Source organism: Hibiscus syriacus, unplaced genomic scaffold (genome assembly GCF_006381635.1).
Source record: "Hibiscus syriacus cultivar Baekdansim isolate YM2019G1 unplaced genomic scaffold, ASM638163v2 tig00111095_pilon, whole genome shotgun sequence".
Lineage (NCBI taxonomy): Eukaryota > Viridiplantae > Streptophyta > Magnoliopsida > Malvales > Malvaceae > Hibiscus > Hibiscus syriacus.
In genome coordinates this window covers 9,852,301-9,869,494 of record NW_024062980.1, presented here as the reverse complement: position 1 = coordinate 9,869,494, position 17,194 = coordinate 9,852,301, and the positions used below count along the sequence as shown (strand labels likewise).

The 17,194-nt window shown below is 33.9% G+C and overlaps 1 protein-coding gene across 1 annotated transcript; it reads right to left on the bottom strand.

The window, feature by feature from the left end:
* Positions 1-3,849: 3,849 nt before the first annotated feature.
* Positions 3,850-5,508, bottom strand: LOC120152731 (cyclin-D3-1-like). The gene is made up of 4 exons (XM_039164892.1): positions 4,886-5,508; positions 4,614-4,815; positions 4,396-4,526; positions 3,850-4,316 (listed from the first exon to the last, which is right to left on the bottom strand). Exons 1-4 carry the CDS (start codon positions 5,342-5,344, stop codon positions 4,071-4,073), a joined length of 1,038 nt encoding a protein of 345 aa, XP_039020823.1. The 5' UTR covers positions 5,345-5,508; the 3' UTR covers positions 3,850-4,070.
* Positions 5,509-17,194: the final 11,686 nt, after the last annotated feature.

Here is a 17,194-nt window from a genome sequence, read left to right as displayed (position 1 = left end):
TTACAAAGAGGACATTGTTGACTGCCAAAAGCAATAACTTTGGGAGGTGGAAAATTCTCTGTAATTTTATGAAGCAGATGGTCTTCTCATTTCTTCTTCAAGGTTATATATAAAATAAGGGATTATATCATGCGTTTCAATATTGTCAGAGCAGTGGGATGCCTCTTCTTTGACATTGATTTAACGGTTGGAGCATTGTTTTGAACAGATCGGTTCAACCGATTCAATTGAGAATCGTTGCCCAGTTTGATTCAATCTACACTGGTTGAACCATTATTAGTGAACCGGTCAGAACCGTTCAAACCGGACCGGCTGAAAACCAGGAAAAACCGGAAAAACCGCCAATTTTATTTATTTTTAAAAAAAAAAATTAAACCAAACGACGTCGTTTGTTAAACGAGCCAAGTCGAACTCGAGTATTGTTGAGCTCAACTCAAACTTGAAAACTTTAAAAGTAAGCTCAACTCGACTCAAACTCACGAGCTAAAAATTATCAAGTTCAACTCAAACTCAAAATATAATATTGAAACTTGAACTCGAAAAGGCTTGAACTCAAAAAAAATTTAGAAGCTCGATTGAAGCCTAAAATTCGAGCATGATTGAAGTGAAAGAATAGTTCACTTAATGCTCACCAAAAGGCTCCATGATTTTGAATGTCAAATTACCTCTAGTATTTATAGAAGTTAGTTGGGATGCTCTTCTATGTTTCTTAGCCATGTGGGATTGTTTTGTTCTCATATTTTTACTCTTTAGACTTTTAGGATGCTCTTCTATGTTTCTTAACCATGTGAAATTGTTTTTTTAAAAAAATTAAACCAAACAATATAATTTTGTTATGATTTTTTTAACCCCAAATTTATTTTTTAATTATAGTTATATAATTATATTTATTATTTAATATGTTTTACCTTAATTATTATGTTATAGTTAATTTGAATTATTTTGTTTCACTTGATTTTATAGTTTTTAACTTATATATGTTATGACTTGCTTTGAATATGACTTGTGATATAAAAAATTATTTTTTATTAAATATTTTTGGTATTTTTATTTAATTTTTTAAATAATTATGACGTCGTCCGGTTTTTCCGACCGATCGAATCGGTTCAACCGGTTAAACCAATGAACCGGTAGCATGACCGGTTCACTAACCGATCCAGTTTTAAAAACCATGGTTGGAGTGCCTCTCCTCCCTTGCATTCAAATTTGGCAATTAAGAATTTATGAATTAGGTGTACAGTCGAGTTCCCATTGTTCACACCATGTCAATCAATCCCTTCAGTCTACGATCCAATTTCATGAGAAATTCAAAAAAAAAAAAATAGACACGAACCAAACGACTTCAGTGGTAAAATAATTATTGATATTTTTGAATTCTCGAGTTCAACCATAGGAATATCATAGTTAAAGTTTGAGTTTAAGCATCAAGAATGTCATAGGTATGAACATTCAACATCAAATAATTAAAAATTATCTTTGAATAAATATTACATTATACTTATCACATATTAATAAAAAAAATGACTCAAAATTCAATTTAAAAATGATTTTATTAAATTATATCATATTGATATATGATATCCATAAATGTAAAATAAATTCATAAAATTTTTAACTAAATTTACATCGGTTAATTATACAAATAAAATAAATCCAAGTTATTGATACCGATGGAATTTTATAGAATATTAGGAGTGAGGTTTTCTTTTACTTGTATATCACCATTTTGAAAACTAAGTACTAGAATGGCACCCATTTTTTATTATTTATCAAAATAACATCATTCTATTAAAATTTAAAAAAATATGGACTGTTAGAGGAGTTTTTAAGTATGTATGTGACATTTAAATCCAGAGAAAGACGTTGATGGTTGGACATTTTGTTACCTACGTGTCATGATCCTGGGAAGGAATGAGTAAGGACTAGGGTCTTTTATAGTTTCGAAAATAACATGCATGGCTATGTCCAAAATGAAAAGAGAATAGAAACCAATAGGGGAAAAAAGTTACCATATAAATCTTATCCAAAAAGAAAAATCAAGCTCCGTATATATCAAAGACATGTGTTAATAAGACTCGATTCGAACAAGTACGACAACATGTGTGTAGATTTTATCTTCAACTATCCAATGATTTTTTTCAAATATTTAAATATAAACATTTTAAACCATACTCATTGAATGATTGAAGAAAGACACTTTTCATAAAGCACTTTTGATAAGAAATGTCTTTACTTACATGACAACAAGTCGATCAAAGCTTTTAAATGTTCGATCAAAATAAACGGAAGGCCCAAATGTAAAAAAATTATGAATTTTGTCCAAAATAAAAAAACATGCATGGCACGTGTTAAATACAAGTATTTACACAAGTACAAATCCGACAATGATATCATGAACTGTTAAAGAAATATCATGAACTTGATGAAATCTATGTCATGAACTTGATGAAACATATGTTAGTGTGAAAGTCAAAGACAATTTTAAATATTACGATTCTGAGTATTTCATAAGACAACAGTTTATAGAGTTCAAGATCTATGTATAATCAACTTTAGGAGATGTCTCTGATAACTCAATAACAGATACTTTGGTAATGAGATTCTCAAATTTTATATTATTTAGATATTAATTTTTTTCATATATTTAAGTATGACATTTTAAACATGCACTTACGGAATAATTAAAGACAAAGCACACATATATGCATTGTTGATATTAATTAACTCGTGTTCATCTAGATACATGTTAAGGACACATATCATAAATATTTATTTTTATGAAATAACTTTTTATTAGGTAATATTTAGGTAAGAAGGCCTCATTTTTGTTGTTTAATTTTCAGGATGGTGATATATGGAAAATAAAGGGCAGGGAAGATGGTGATTGTTACAGCTGTTGGCTCACTCCAGGGTGAGGCTAAAAATTTCAAACGAAAAATGGGGCTCTTCCAACGAGGTCAAACCCCTAAAAATCATAGTCACCAAATTTAACTCCAAGTCCCGCCCATGGCCGACAACATGTTCCTCCCTTCACATGCAAACAACATTTCTTCTTATGACTTATGAACCCCCCCCCCTTTTTCCTTTTTAATTCACCACTTCCTTTAAATACTCATAGGTACATATACCCAAATCAATCATGTGTGATGAATTAAGAAGGGTTCAACATTCACTATATACCATTTCTAATAGGCGAAAAAAAAATATTTATAACATTTAATTAAATAATTATTTTGATTCCTATTCTTTTTAAAGAACATTTTATCGTTTAACATTTTACTTTAACAAATCATAACAATTTTAAAATATGAGTTTTTTAACCTAAAAAACATTGATGGACAAAATGTTTTAAGAAAAAAAAAAGAATAAGGATTACAATAATTATTTAATCAAATTTTAAGAGTCTTTATATCCTAAATTAAAACATTGAAGATTAAAATACTCCAAAAAATAAAGATTAAATTAAACATTTAATCAGACAGACATTTTTCTAACATTACATCTTATATAAATATTTTTCCATTTCATATATAGACTATTTTTAAATTCTTTTTTAACAAATTTATTTATTTTCGTGACGGACTTGACATAACACTTCATGAATGATGAATCAGAAAATAGAAGGATGAAAATGACTAGTGTGGGATTCATGAACAGAAATTTGGGGAGTTTTTTTAATATTATGTCACAGGTTAATTACTTATTGATCTATGAATATTATTTTATAAAATTTAAAAGTAAATATTTTCATATACTGTTTTTTTAATGAACTAAGAAGTGAGATTTTTTTTAATTTTATATACTGTAATGATCTACTTAAATTAACATTAATGTTCATAGAAACAAAACTGTCTAAACATGGGCAGTTGCATTTTCATATTTGTTTCTTTCCACTTGATTCCTTCCGGATAAAATGCAAACCATCTCTGACTCCTGATTTCCTCACCAATCACTTCCTCTCGATGTGGGAGTTCTAGTCGAAAAAAGCAGAGATGCTAGCAATTTAACTTGCATAAAAAATAACAGCAATATTATTATACATTTATAGTCTCGAATTGACATTGGGAAATTCAGTGAGGAATGCTTAGCATTTCCAGAAGCTGGTCTTGCTGAGTTCTGCTCTTCTTGGACATAGGCTCGGGTGATGATGATCCCACTACCCACGAATCGTTCGAGCTATCCGAACTATACAACACGTCGATTACGCCATTCGGGCTGCCCGGGATGGACCTAAACCCACGCTTCTTCGATCGGTTGCCTTCGACTCTCGTAGTTGCCCACTCCATTATCCACCCACAGCATTCACTTACCCTGTCCTGGTTCAATATATGAATCCAGATTTAAGATGAATTTGCACTTTTAACATTGTTAAAAAAACGTATCAGAAACAAATACCTTATCAATTCCCAGGATGCCTAATAGCTGGTTTTCGTATTCTACTCTAAGACTAGGCTCCACACTATCAACAACGTGCAGCATTGTAGCAGTGGCCATTTCAGAAGGAACGTAGCACATAAACCTAGAATCTGGCGGTGAATTTAACAATAATTAATCTTTATTAATTACATGTAGATTACAGAGGGAGTCCGATTCAACAAAGGGTACTAATTAACCTGAAATGACAGAGAGTAGAACCCGGTTGCATCTCCTGAGAAACTCCCAGCAAAGATGGTCCTTTAACCCAAGCCTCCTTGCGATTAAATCGAGAAACGAAAGTGGGGTTACAGGGTTCATCTTCCATTGAAGAGATGAGAGCACCAAAATCTCCATTCTTTGGATAGTTTTGGCCTCGAACACATACCTGCTCTCCTCCACCTAAACAGAACAACACATTCTTAAGCCGATTCGAAATGGCAAATGAATTAAATTAACTAAAGAGTCGTACTTGTAAATCCAGTAGGAGAGGAACTTGGGTTTCCTCCACTTTGGCCGCAAGAGAAAGACAAGCAACGGCTGCAAGTTGAGTGGTCCATGGCTTCTCGCTTTGGAACCGGAAGCTAGACAAGAATCTATCGAGATAATTGACGGCAAGAACAGCTGTGAGAGCAGAGAAAGAATAGTGAGCATTGACTTTCAAAACCCATTCCACAGCTTCCTGGCGAGCCTTGGCTAGATTCCCGTCGGCTTGAACGATATCAAACAACTGATTCTGCTCTTGTTTCGAAAACATAGAGGAAAGTTCGTCGTCTTCCCAGAACATGTCTTGATCTAACGAAACCGGAAAAGGGTTAGATTCATTAACAAACCCATTACCGAAACATCTTCCTCCTCCATCCTCCCAAGCCTCTTCTGAACAATAAAGAGCATCGAAAGCAAAGAAAGAGTCTTGATGATTCAAAGCCATTATGTTCCACTAAAAAAACCCAAACTTGTTCAGATCTTTGTTAACATTATAGAACAGAGAAGAAGAAGAAGAAAGAGAGGCCTTGAGGCATCTCCCTTGTGAGCAGTGGGCAAACGAAGGGTATTTGTTTAGTGAATTGGCTCAGTTGTCTGGTCTGATGAATCAATCAATGGGGGGTTATAGTACTACTTAAGTAATGATTAACGTGAATTAAAATAAACTTAATAATTAATACATAAAATTATGTAATTCACATCTAATTTTATAAAATTATTGTTGCAACCATCTTTCGGGTAGATTCGAAATTGGGTTTCGATTTAAATAAAACATGTTAGAGCCACCACCGATCATTTTAAAAAATTATGTTGATTGGACACCATCTTACTTTATCTGCGTTTTATTAGTAATGTGTCAGGTTCAAGAGTCGGTTACAATCAATCAAGCATTAACATCTTTGTACTGCCCTTTCGGTATCAATTTAGTTTTTCGGTTGACTTAATGACAAAAATTAAAAGTCAATTAAAATTTAAGAGAATTCGATCCATTTACTTACCGTTGAAGAATTTAAGATTTATCCTAAAAAGGTGTTGGATTGTAAAATAAAATAAATATTAAATAAGTCAAAAAAATGTTAAATTAAAAAAGTTAAAAGGGAAAAATAAAATAAAACCAAAAAATAAAAAAAAAATTTAAAGGAAAAAATAGAATATGAAGTGTTAAAAGAGAAATAAAATAAAAAAATAGATAAATAAAATGATGAGGGAAAAAAAGTTAAAAGAGAAGAAAGATAAAAAAAAATTAATAATAAAAAAAACACCTGGTAAAAAAAATAAAAAGACCAGATTAAAATAAATTTAAATCTATGGTCAAATTGATGCTAAAAGTGAACTTCGTTTTCGACGAGATTATTTGTTCTTTGGCGACCCTTGGTTTCCCGACGTGGTCCTTACACTCTCCCGGTGGCTTTTGGGGAAGACTTCGATATTTTTATTTTTTTGCTATATTCGAATGATATTTTTGTGTGTTTTAGGTTGATTGGTTGCTTGGTTTGCTCAACCTCTGTTTGCTTGATCTTCTTTTTTTCTTATCCTTTGTTGTGTCAGACGTGAGACTTATATAGCCCCCATTGGAGGGTTGGGTTGTTTTCGATTGCTACGGGAGTCACTCTCCTCGTTCCCGATTTACTCGGGCTGTAAACATTACTGGCTAAAATCCCGGGATGATTCAGTCCCGGGCTGCCCCGATTTTCTCTACCAAAATCTCAGTTGGTTGATGTGCATGGCCACCGACACGTGGTCCTCACGCGCCCCTCGAGCCCCTTCTATGTTGGCCCCTGCTAAGATACATAACCCTAGCCACTGTTGGGTCAGGCAGTTGGCTCGGGTTGTTGGGTTGGTACAGGCCTTCTTCGGTTGGGCCTCATTTTGGACATTATTGGACCCTAAATAAAATAAAAATAAGGGAAAATAATAAATAATAAAAAAATATGTATAATATAATATATTTTAAAACTAACATTTTCAAAACTCAACTATTATATTTCAAAATGTTTTCAAAACTATATATTATATATATTTCAAAAATGTTTTCAAAATTATATATTATATATATTTTCAAAATGTTTTCAAAACTATATATTATATTTATTTTCAAAAACCGATTTTTTTTAAACTATATGTTTCCAAAAAAAAGAAAATTCTTTCAAAAACTACACTATATTATTATATATATATTAAAAAACTTCGGACGAAAATGAGTGTCTACAGTTTCCCCTCTTTGTCATTTTTCGTGTAACGAAAAATAGGACAAAGATAAAAGACACATAATTTCGTTCGGTATGAAGGGGTCCTTGAGTCTAATATCCTCCCTTGTGGAGTTAAAAATTGACTCTGATATTGCAATTAGGAATAACTCTGTTAAATTGAGTTGCGGATGACTCCTCTGTCGCGAAGTAAAATCAGTCTTGAAATGATATCCTTCTTCATGAAATTGAAATCGTAGTTCGGAATTTGAATCGGAAGGTGACTTCTTGTTGCCAAATCATAGTCAACCTTGGTCTTCTTCTCGGTTTAAAGACCTAGGTTTGAAAATTCGACCGGAAAGTAGTTCCTCGCTGCTACTAAGCGGTTGATATGCCTTCGAGCTAAATGGAATCGAACTCGAAGATTTTTGTTAACATATAACCCTTATCGCCTTGAGCTATGCTGTAAATTTGACTGTGATATAGTTCCTTGTTGCTAAATCGTAGCCAACCCAGCTCTTCTTCTTGACTTAAAGACCTCAGTTTAAGCTTCAACCGGAAAGTAGTTCCTCGATGCTAACATGTGGTGATATGCCCTCGATCTGAATGGAATCAAACTCGAAGGTTTTTGTTGGCAGATAACCCTTCTCGCCTTGAGCTATACTGTAATAGGCTGGGAGATAACCCCCTATTATTGCAGATGACTCATTTGCTGTGAAACTAAGTCAATCCATTTGGGCACGATATCCTTCTTCGTGAAGTTAAAATCGTGGATGGCTCATTCGCCGTGAAGTTGAGCTTTGAATTAGATGACATTCGTTGTGAAGTTGAAATCCAATCTCGAGTTGTAGTGCTTCGCCAAATTGGCTTTGGGTTAGATATCATTCGTTGTGAAGTTGAAATTCAATCTTGTATAAGTTGCATCATTTCGAGTTCATTATCTTTCGCTGTGAAGTTGAAATCTAGCTCGAAATCTAAACTTGTTGAGTTAATCGATCGACGGAATCGGCCAAGAGGGGGTGAATTGGCAATTAAATTTTAGTGGAAGCTTTTGCAGAAAATTGAAAGTAATTGCACAGCGATTTAAAGTGGTTCGAATTTGTCAATCAAAGTCTACGTCCACTACCTTAGATTTCCACACTAAGGATTTTCCAACAAATTCACTAATTTGTTCTTTCTTTTGAGGCCAAAGAGATAACCTTACAACTCCCTCAAGAATATACCCAAATTCTTGAGAACACTCTTTCTCAAAGAGAAGATTACAAATTTGCAAACTTACAAGGAAATCCTAACAAGGTAGATTGTTTGCACAATTCTAGAACAAAGAAAAGAACACTAAAAAATGAATACAATTGAGTACAAGTAGTGTTCTTGAAAGCAAAATAAATATTGAATGAAAAATAGGCTTGAAATGCTCAAACTTGAGGTTTGATGCTTTCTCTTTGATTCTCTCTTAATACTTGTTGATTGTTGTTTCTTGTTATTGATCAATGGCTTATAAGCTTGTTTAAATACACTTTCAAATGATTCTGAACGTTGGGGATGCTTAGTGGAGTCAATATAGTCGTTTAAGTGTGAAAACAATTAATAAATTCAGTTGGGAGCGTCAGTGCATCGATGCATTCCCATGGTGCATCGGTGCATCAGTGTAAAATTCAAATATTTTGACCGTTGAACCCTTAGTGCATCGGCGCACTAAGAGTGCATCGATGCATCAAGTGCATTCGATGTTTCAAAATAGTCAGAGTGCATCGATGCATCAAATGCATTCGATGTTTTCATAAAATCCTCAGTGCATGGTATGTGCATCGATGCATCAAATGCATTCGATGTTCTATTTAATTCATGGTGCATCGATGCATGGATTGGTGCATCGGTGCATCACTTTGATAAATTGATTTTAGGCTTGATTTTTGTTCAAAATACCTTATGAAAATTGTTTCAAAAATAGTTTAAGTATAAAACACAATTTTACATATTTAGTAAGGTTTGAATTTGATCTTGAAAGGCTTGGAGTAATAATTTGATATTCAATTAATTAAATCGAATATACTTAGAAAATCATTTGTAAAATCTTAAAATTCATTTAAACTTAATTTGTTATATCGAAACACAAAAATGTTTTCAACAATCTCCCCATTTTTGATATAACAAAACATTTGTGTTATTTTAAGATTTTCTAAAAATTTGAAATCAATTTTGAAAAATTACTAAAATTACTCCCCCTTACTATAACACTTCTCCCTTTTAACACTTAATATTTCTCTCCCTTTTTGTTAAATCAAAAAGATTTAAAAATCGATTAGCCAATTGATTAAAAGTAAATATAGCTTAAGCTGCTAAGATCACAATCAAAAGAAAGATTAGCCATTAGTTTCATAATCAATATTTATAAACAAATGTGAAATGTCATAATTGGTCATAATGTAACTAGTATGTAAATGATGCAAAAATAAAATTAATAAACATTAAATTCATAATGAAAATTCAAACCAAATATATATAAATATTAAGTTCAAAAATCCATAAAACAACGGTTCCGGTGCAGGCTCGTCATCTGGAATATGATCATCTATATCTTGCATAAGTTGTTGAAACTCATGATCATCGTCAGCAGCCGGTGCCAGAGGAGAAGGAGGAGCACGAGAAGAGCTAGGAGCAGCTCGTGAAGAGCTAGCTCCCGGGGTTTTCTTACCGGGTCGAAATACCCAAAGACCAGTTTCCACGTTTTGTTTCCAATCCGCTTTTGATAGGGAAGCGGTGGAGGATTGATGAACGTTGCTCTTGTTGAGGAATCAAACCTAGAAAAGCTCTAGACTCGATGAAGAATAATAAGAGATGAATGAGGAAGGTGGCGGCAATAGCTAGGGTTCTTTGGGGTTTCTTTAAGTGCTGGAAACAAGGTAAGAAACAAGATAAACAAAATATAAAGAAATTGAAAATAAAATATGATAACCAATAAATCAAAAGATCTCCCTTATGAAGGTGAACGGTAAAGATGATGATGGTGAGGATGGATTTGTGGAAAATAGATGGATAAGTGTCCTATCGAGCCCTCCTAGTCGCAATGAAAAGGCAAACAAGATAATACAGCTCTAACCAACCCTCCTAGTCGCAATGAAAAGGCAAATTGGAGTGTGAAGATTAATCTCCCTCACAAGAACTTGAAAGAACTCCAGGAGAAGAAGCTTCGAAGGCACAAGGCAATCAGCACTTGCAAAAACGAACTCTCGTTGTATTATTAATCAAAGAAATCTTGTTTACAAAGTAGAATGAAGCCTCCTTTATATAGGGGTTGAGTTCTAAAGGTCCTAAATAACTAATGAATAAAATAATAAAAAACTAAACATGTCTTAACTCTAATTCCTAATAAAATAATAATAACTAAAGATAATATTTTAACTCAACCTTAATTCCTAATAAAATAATAAATCTAATCCTAAAAGATAATGCATCATCATATATTAAGTTATATTACAAATAATCAATAAAAATATTGAAAATTCGTAATATTTACAAAATCCCGTATAGGATTTTCTGCATGCACCGTCTTCAGTAAAATGGTCATATCTTGAGTTCGTGATATCGAATTGATACGATTCAAGAACCGTTGGAAAGATAAGAGACAGATGGTTGTATCTACAGAAGATATGTTGACCAAATAAGATCATAATCCCATTCAAAAAGTCATCTCAAGTCTGCTACTGTTCTGATATTCTTTTCCAAAGCTTGGACGAGTGGATCATTTGGAAGAGTTATTACTTCTTCCTTTGATGTGAGCCTTGTGATGCATGTATCATCCTCCCTTTCTTCAAAAAGATTCGACCTCAAATCTAAAACATTAAAGGGAACAAAATTAGAATAGTTTAATAATTCATTCACATTATGCTTACCGAAAAGATATGTTTTGAATCTTAGAGACTTTGTTCTTCTAATAGGTTCGAGTAGAAACATTAGTCCAAAGAAGCATGTATTATGGACTCTGGTGCATGTATCATTCTCCCACTCCTCAAAAGGATTCTTCCTCGAATCTGAAAATCCAAAAGAAAGAGATTTAAATGTGTTGAAAGAAAAACTTGTGAAACATTTACCAGGATCAATGTGATGTGTCTTTATGCGTTTTAGTCGAGGTTTCTTCTTTGTAGGAACTGATTTCTTGTAGTCTTGAAATCCTCTTTTCCATACAAGTCTTGCAATATGATGTTTTGGTTGAAATTCAACATGGCGCCGGCCACTGTTGGCTTTCTGTATGATTATTTCAGATAATTCTCCATGGTTTTATTCGTGTGTGGTGAGAATGAGTGTTTAAAAACCATGTCAACTGGTTTGTTAAAGTAATCCCTTAAGTCTTCTAAGTGTGGTTCATGAATTAATGATTCCCAGGAGGATATTTATGGACTGTAGAACCTGTTTAGTTGGCAAGGAAACTCATATACAAGATAAAGCTCATTAAAAGCACTTTTAAAAGTATGGGTAGAAATATTAGAAATATACGAGTTATCGTGATATACATCTTTGATATGTTCAATTCTCGGAATAGTAATATGAGTTTGATAGGTAAGAGTATACCTTCGTGGTAGTGTATCGTCTACTGTGTTTTGCTTACCTCGGTATGTTACGCACTTAAAGGAGTTGTGTTTAGTATGGATGACAACTTCACGAGCCTTACCTTGTAAGAAGAATAAGAAGTACGTTACAATGTCATTAAAATGAGTAATAAAATACTTACCTTTGGACTCTCGTAAATCGTGACTCTTCATTAATATGACATAGTGATTAGGGCTTTCAGTTGGTAACCCGTCAGGAGGGTCACCTAGCACTATTCGACAACTCTTGGCGATGGAAGATGGTGTGGGCCAGTCTCGTGTTGCTTTTACTTTCTCATCATTTACATGGATTCCCTGTGCACGAACTATAAAGCATGTGGAGTTGTTCAAGTCATGTTTCGTCATTAAGATGACGTTACGACTAAGGCTTTCATGGATGTATCCTTTTTGTAACAAATCTAACTCTTTAGTTTCTTCGAGACTGTATGTTTGACGAGGTATGATGGAACCTTGAATTAGATTGGTTTGGTGTTGTTTTCATTTTTCCAGTGGTAATCCGTCAGGTGGATCACCTAACATTTCTCGAAAATCCTGTAACAAAGATGAAAACACACTAGGCAAATCCTTGTTAATGTTAGAAATCGAAACAATTGATTCTCTAAAGCGAACAAGGATGAAAGGTTGTTTGTAAAGAAGGTTCTCTCTCAATTCTTTTGTGCTCACACGTAGATTTTGAGTCACTCTTTTCTTCTCACAATTAGGTTCACTCACCTCCCATGGGTCATTATGCTTTTGGCTTTTGTAACTAGTGACCTCTTTTTCTTTTGCATCTTTCTCAACTTTTTCTTTTTTTTGATTTCCCTACCTCCTCACAAATTTGATCTTTAGGGGCTGGAAGTGTGTCATTCTTTGCTGGTCGTTCTTTCTCATTGTCAGGTTTGTCATCTCTTGGCTTTTTCAGAGAAGATGGAGCAGAAGATGAGGAAGGATTTGAATGATTACCTTGGTAAGAGGATGAAGTACCTTGGTAATGTTCTCGAAATCTCCTCTGGATTTGTGCTTCGATTGTCATTGCTTTCTTTAGTGTATCTTCAAGGTTTTCGTACCCATGGAGTTCAAGAAGATCAGTGATGTTTGAGTTCAAGCCGACGACGAATCTTGACACGGTGACCTCTTCTTTTTCGGTTATGTTAGCCCTATTGAGTAAGGACTGCATCTCCTTGTAGTAGTCTTCAACTGAACTTCTACCTTGTCGAAGTCAGTGTAGTCGTAGTTTAACTTCTCGTGTATAATGTGTCGGTAGAAATCGCTTCTTCATGGTTTGTTTGAGGTCGGTCCAAGAAGTGATTGTTGGAATTTGGAAGTTCTGGATCTTTTTCCTTGTTTACATCCACCAAGTTCGAGCATATCCTTCGAATTGCATGGTGATGAGGGGAACTTGTTTAGCTTGCGGGTAGTCATGATATGCGAAGATGAGATCAACTTTTTCTTCCCAATCGATGTACCTTTCCGGATCATTGTCTCCTTTGAAAGAAGGGATCATGAACTTTGGTTTTGCAAAGATTTCGGGTGCTTGGAAACGTGGTTGTTCTCGCCTGGGTACCAAAAGTTCAATATTGTTTGGTCTTGGATTCTGGTTTGGTAGATCCAGTTATGGTTCTTGTCGTTCTCTCACGGTATTGGTAAGTTCATCAAATCTTTCAACTTGAGTCGTGAGTCGTGCAAGTGCGGCTAAGATAGCCGTAAGTGTATTGTTGTTATTGTCGCCCATCCTGAAATCATAACACTCGAAAAAAAAAATTTAAAAGTAAAATAAAAATAAAAATAAAATAAAGAAAATTCAACAAAGCAAGAAACCTCACAAGTCACTCCAAGAAAGTAACACAACGAGAGGCAAGTAAGCCAATCTTGAACTCTTTAAAACTCACTTTACCAAGTAGTCTTTCACAGTTCGTATCAGAGTTTGATTACTAGCAAAGGCGATAAGAAAAACCTAAAAGCTCTAAGAGGCTAAACAAAGGTTAGACTCCAAGAGAACGAGAATGCAAAGAAGGAAGAAGTATGCAAACTCTTTAGTCCTACTAACACAAGGAAGATAATGTGTTAGATAATGCAAAAGAACAATAACAAGGGAAAACAAAAGAACCTAAAGCACTAAGAGTCAAAGAAAAAGGGACTAAACCAGAAAACCTAGAAAACGCTGGATCAACTTGAGCAACGTTTTTGAGGAGGTTACCGGTGTCCACAAATTCTGGAAAATTTCTTGAATGACTTTCGATGCGTCAAGCAACCACCTGTAAAATTTCAGAACCAAATACCTTTAGTAGTATCCAGTAGACTCTGTTGAACGGTGAGTCCTCAAACAATCTGTTTTTCTTGATCGCTTTTTTTGAAGTTGTTCTTGATCTCCAAAATTTCTGATTCTTGTGTTAATGATATCCAATATATGAAGTTTCAATCTGGAAATTTTCAGCACAAAATTCCTCCTGTAGAATTTTCAAGAAATTCGACAATATTCTAGATCGAATCTGCCGATAAAACTTGAATGATGTATTTGAAGGCTCTAATGAACTCTGATTGAAGTGAATTTTGGACTGGAGATTAAAATTAAGATGAGTATGATATCTACAGAAAATCAGACCTAAATACATTCGTTTGCAATTTTTTGAAATTTTGGCTTTTTTGTTTTTTTTTGTTTTTTTCCTCTCTTTTTTTTTTGAAAAAAATAGCAAACTAACAAGAAGGATTTGAATCTAAATTAAAATTAAATAGAAATAACCTGAAACGATGAATCTTCTCTGAACTAGCTCTGTTGGGGTACTTTGATGGTTTTGTGTGCAAGAACAAGCAAGATTGCTTGCTTCTTTCCAGAAGTCGGCCCAACTCTGATACCAATTGATAGGGAAGCGGTGGCGGATTGATGAACGTTGCTCTTGTTGAGGAATCAAACCTAGAAAAGCTCTAGACTCGATGAAGAATAATAAGAGATGAATGAGGAAGGTGGCGGCAATAGCTAGGGTTCTTTGGGGTTTCTTTAAGTGCTGGAAACAAGGTAAGAAACAAGATTAGAACAAGATAAACAAAATATAAAGAAATTGAAAATAAAATATGATAACCAATAAATCAAAAGATCTCCCTTATGAAGGTGAACGGTAAAGATGATGATGGTGAGGATAGATTTGTGGAAAATAGATGGATAAGTGTCCTATCGAGCCCTCCTAGTCGCAATGAAAGGCAAACACGATAATACGGCTCTAACCAACCCTCCTAGTCGCAATGAAAAGGCAAATTGGAGTGTGAAGATTAATCTCCCTCACAAGAACTTGAAAGAACTCCAAGAGAAGAAGCTGCGAAGGCACAAGGTAATCAGCACTTGCAAAAACGAACTCTCGTTGTATTATTAATCAAAGAAATCTTGTTTACAAAGTAGAATGAAGCCTCCTTTATATAGGGGCTGAGTTCTAAAGGTCCTAAATAACTAATGAATAAAATAATAATAAACTAAACATGTCTTAACTCTAATTCCTAATAAAATAATAATAACTAAAGATAATATTTTAACCCAACCTTAATTCCTAATAAAATAATAAATCTAATCCTAAAAGATAATGCATCATCATATATTAAGTTATATTACAAATAATCAATAAAAATATTAAAAATTCGTAATATTTACAAAATCCCGTATTAATCCCGTATAGGATTTTCTGCATGCACCGTCTTCAGTAAAATGGCCATATCTTGAGTTCCCGATATGGGATTGATACGATTCAAGAACCGTTGGAAAGATAAGAGACAGAAGGTTGTATCTCCAGAAGATATGTTGACCAAATAAGATCATGATCCCATTCAAAAAGTCGTCTCAAGTCTGCTACTGTTCTGATCTTCTTTTCCAAAGCTTGGACGAGTGGATCATTTGGAAGAGTTATTACTTCTTCCTTTGATGTGAGCCTTGTGATGCATGTATCATCTTTCTTCAAGGAAGTAAGATTGATTTGGTTTTGGAGTGGGATAGGATTGTCGAGAGAGACGTCTAGACCGAGTTTGATAAAGAAGTTACTCAGAAGACATCCATAAATCAATGTTTCAACATGTTTTGAAGGAACAATGTTTATGATGTCCACTAGTTGACTGAAAATAATATGGGACAGATTTATTTTGATTTTATTTTTAATACAATACATCCACCATAAATCCCTAGCACGAAGTGTAGAGTACCTACCTCCGGATGGTCTAAACCACCAAGAGATCATCAAATGGAGAAAACGATCGTGATGAGATCGTAGAGTACTAACACTGGAGTTTGGAACATAGGGATATTCCATATTTTCACTCTCATTATATATCCCACTATCATCTAACCCAAATCGGAAAGCTATAGTCTCAGGGTCAATATTAATATATTGGCCTAAAAGATAGGATCTAATGGCTATAGTTCCACATTGAGTTTCATTTTGAATACACACCGTATTGGAATAGAAAATGCGGACCAATTGTTGATAGACGATAGGTTTGAGATGAAACAATTTATCAAACTTCCAAGTTTTAAGAATCGGAAGGTATTCAAAGTCTACATCTATCATGGCTTGAAGAGAAGGAATACGCTCTTCACGGATTCTATAAGTTTGGAAAGAATTTCTGTACCTAGAGTACAATTCGTCTCTACGACGCTCAAGCATGTTAAAACAAGATCCTAATAGGCTATTAGGAGGTTGAGGAACGGGATTAGGAGGTTGGTTTGAACGAGATCGACTCGATGAAGTTCTAGGACGTTTGGGATTAGACATGGTTTAGGAATCGGAATAAGAAATATAACCTGCAAATTGAAATGCATGTATGCAACTTAATCAATCCCAAAACTCAATTGAGTCCGCAATAATTCAAGGTTCTCTAAATCGAATCCTAATGGGCAAAGTGTTTGAAAACTATTTGAAAATAATTTTTGTAAAATCATAATATGTATAGTTTTCATGAAAACAACATAATTAAATCAAAAACATCAAATTTAAAAATTAAATTAAATTCAGATTTTTGATTTTGTTTATTATTTCGAAAATTTAAAAAAATTCTTTGAAAATTTGTGAGTTTTTGATGAAATTAGTTGTAAAATCTAGTTTTTAATCATCAAACAATCAATGCCCGATATAATGTTCATCCTAGAACTAATTAAAACTAGTCATAAGATCAAAAATCAATAATATAGAGGTTTTTGAAATATTACCTTGAAAATTTCGGATTGATGAGAATGAGATGTTATTTTGCACGATTTGATGATAAGAGCGGGATAAAAAGTTGAAAAACTCGAAGATTCCGATAAATTTTTGTTGATTTGAGACAAATGGAGAGTTTAGAGAGATAAGGGGACGAGCGGCTGTATGAAGAGAGAGAAGGGTTTTGAGAGAATGAAGGAAAATAAGGGTTTTTAACCAAAAACCCGATGGATGCATCGATGCATGGCCTTGTGCATCGATGCACATTCAATGCGTGCATCAGTGCACCTTCATGGTGTATCGATGCACATTCAAGGATGCATAGATGCAATGTTAGGTGTATCGATGCATG

Coding starts and splice junctions, on each gene's coding strand:
- LOC120152731 (XM_039164892.1), bottom strand. CDS start 5,344: ATGGCTTTGAATCATCAAGACTCTTTCTTTGCTTTCGATGCTCTTTAT. Junction 4,816..4,885: donor CTCTCCTACTGGATTTACAA/GTACGACTCTTT, acceptor TGTTCTGTTTAG/GTGGAGGAGAGCAGGTATGT. Junction 4,527..4,613: donor TCTACTCTCTGTCATTTCAG/GTTAATTAGTAC, acceptor ATTCACCGCCAG/ATTCTAGGTTTATGTGCTAC.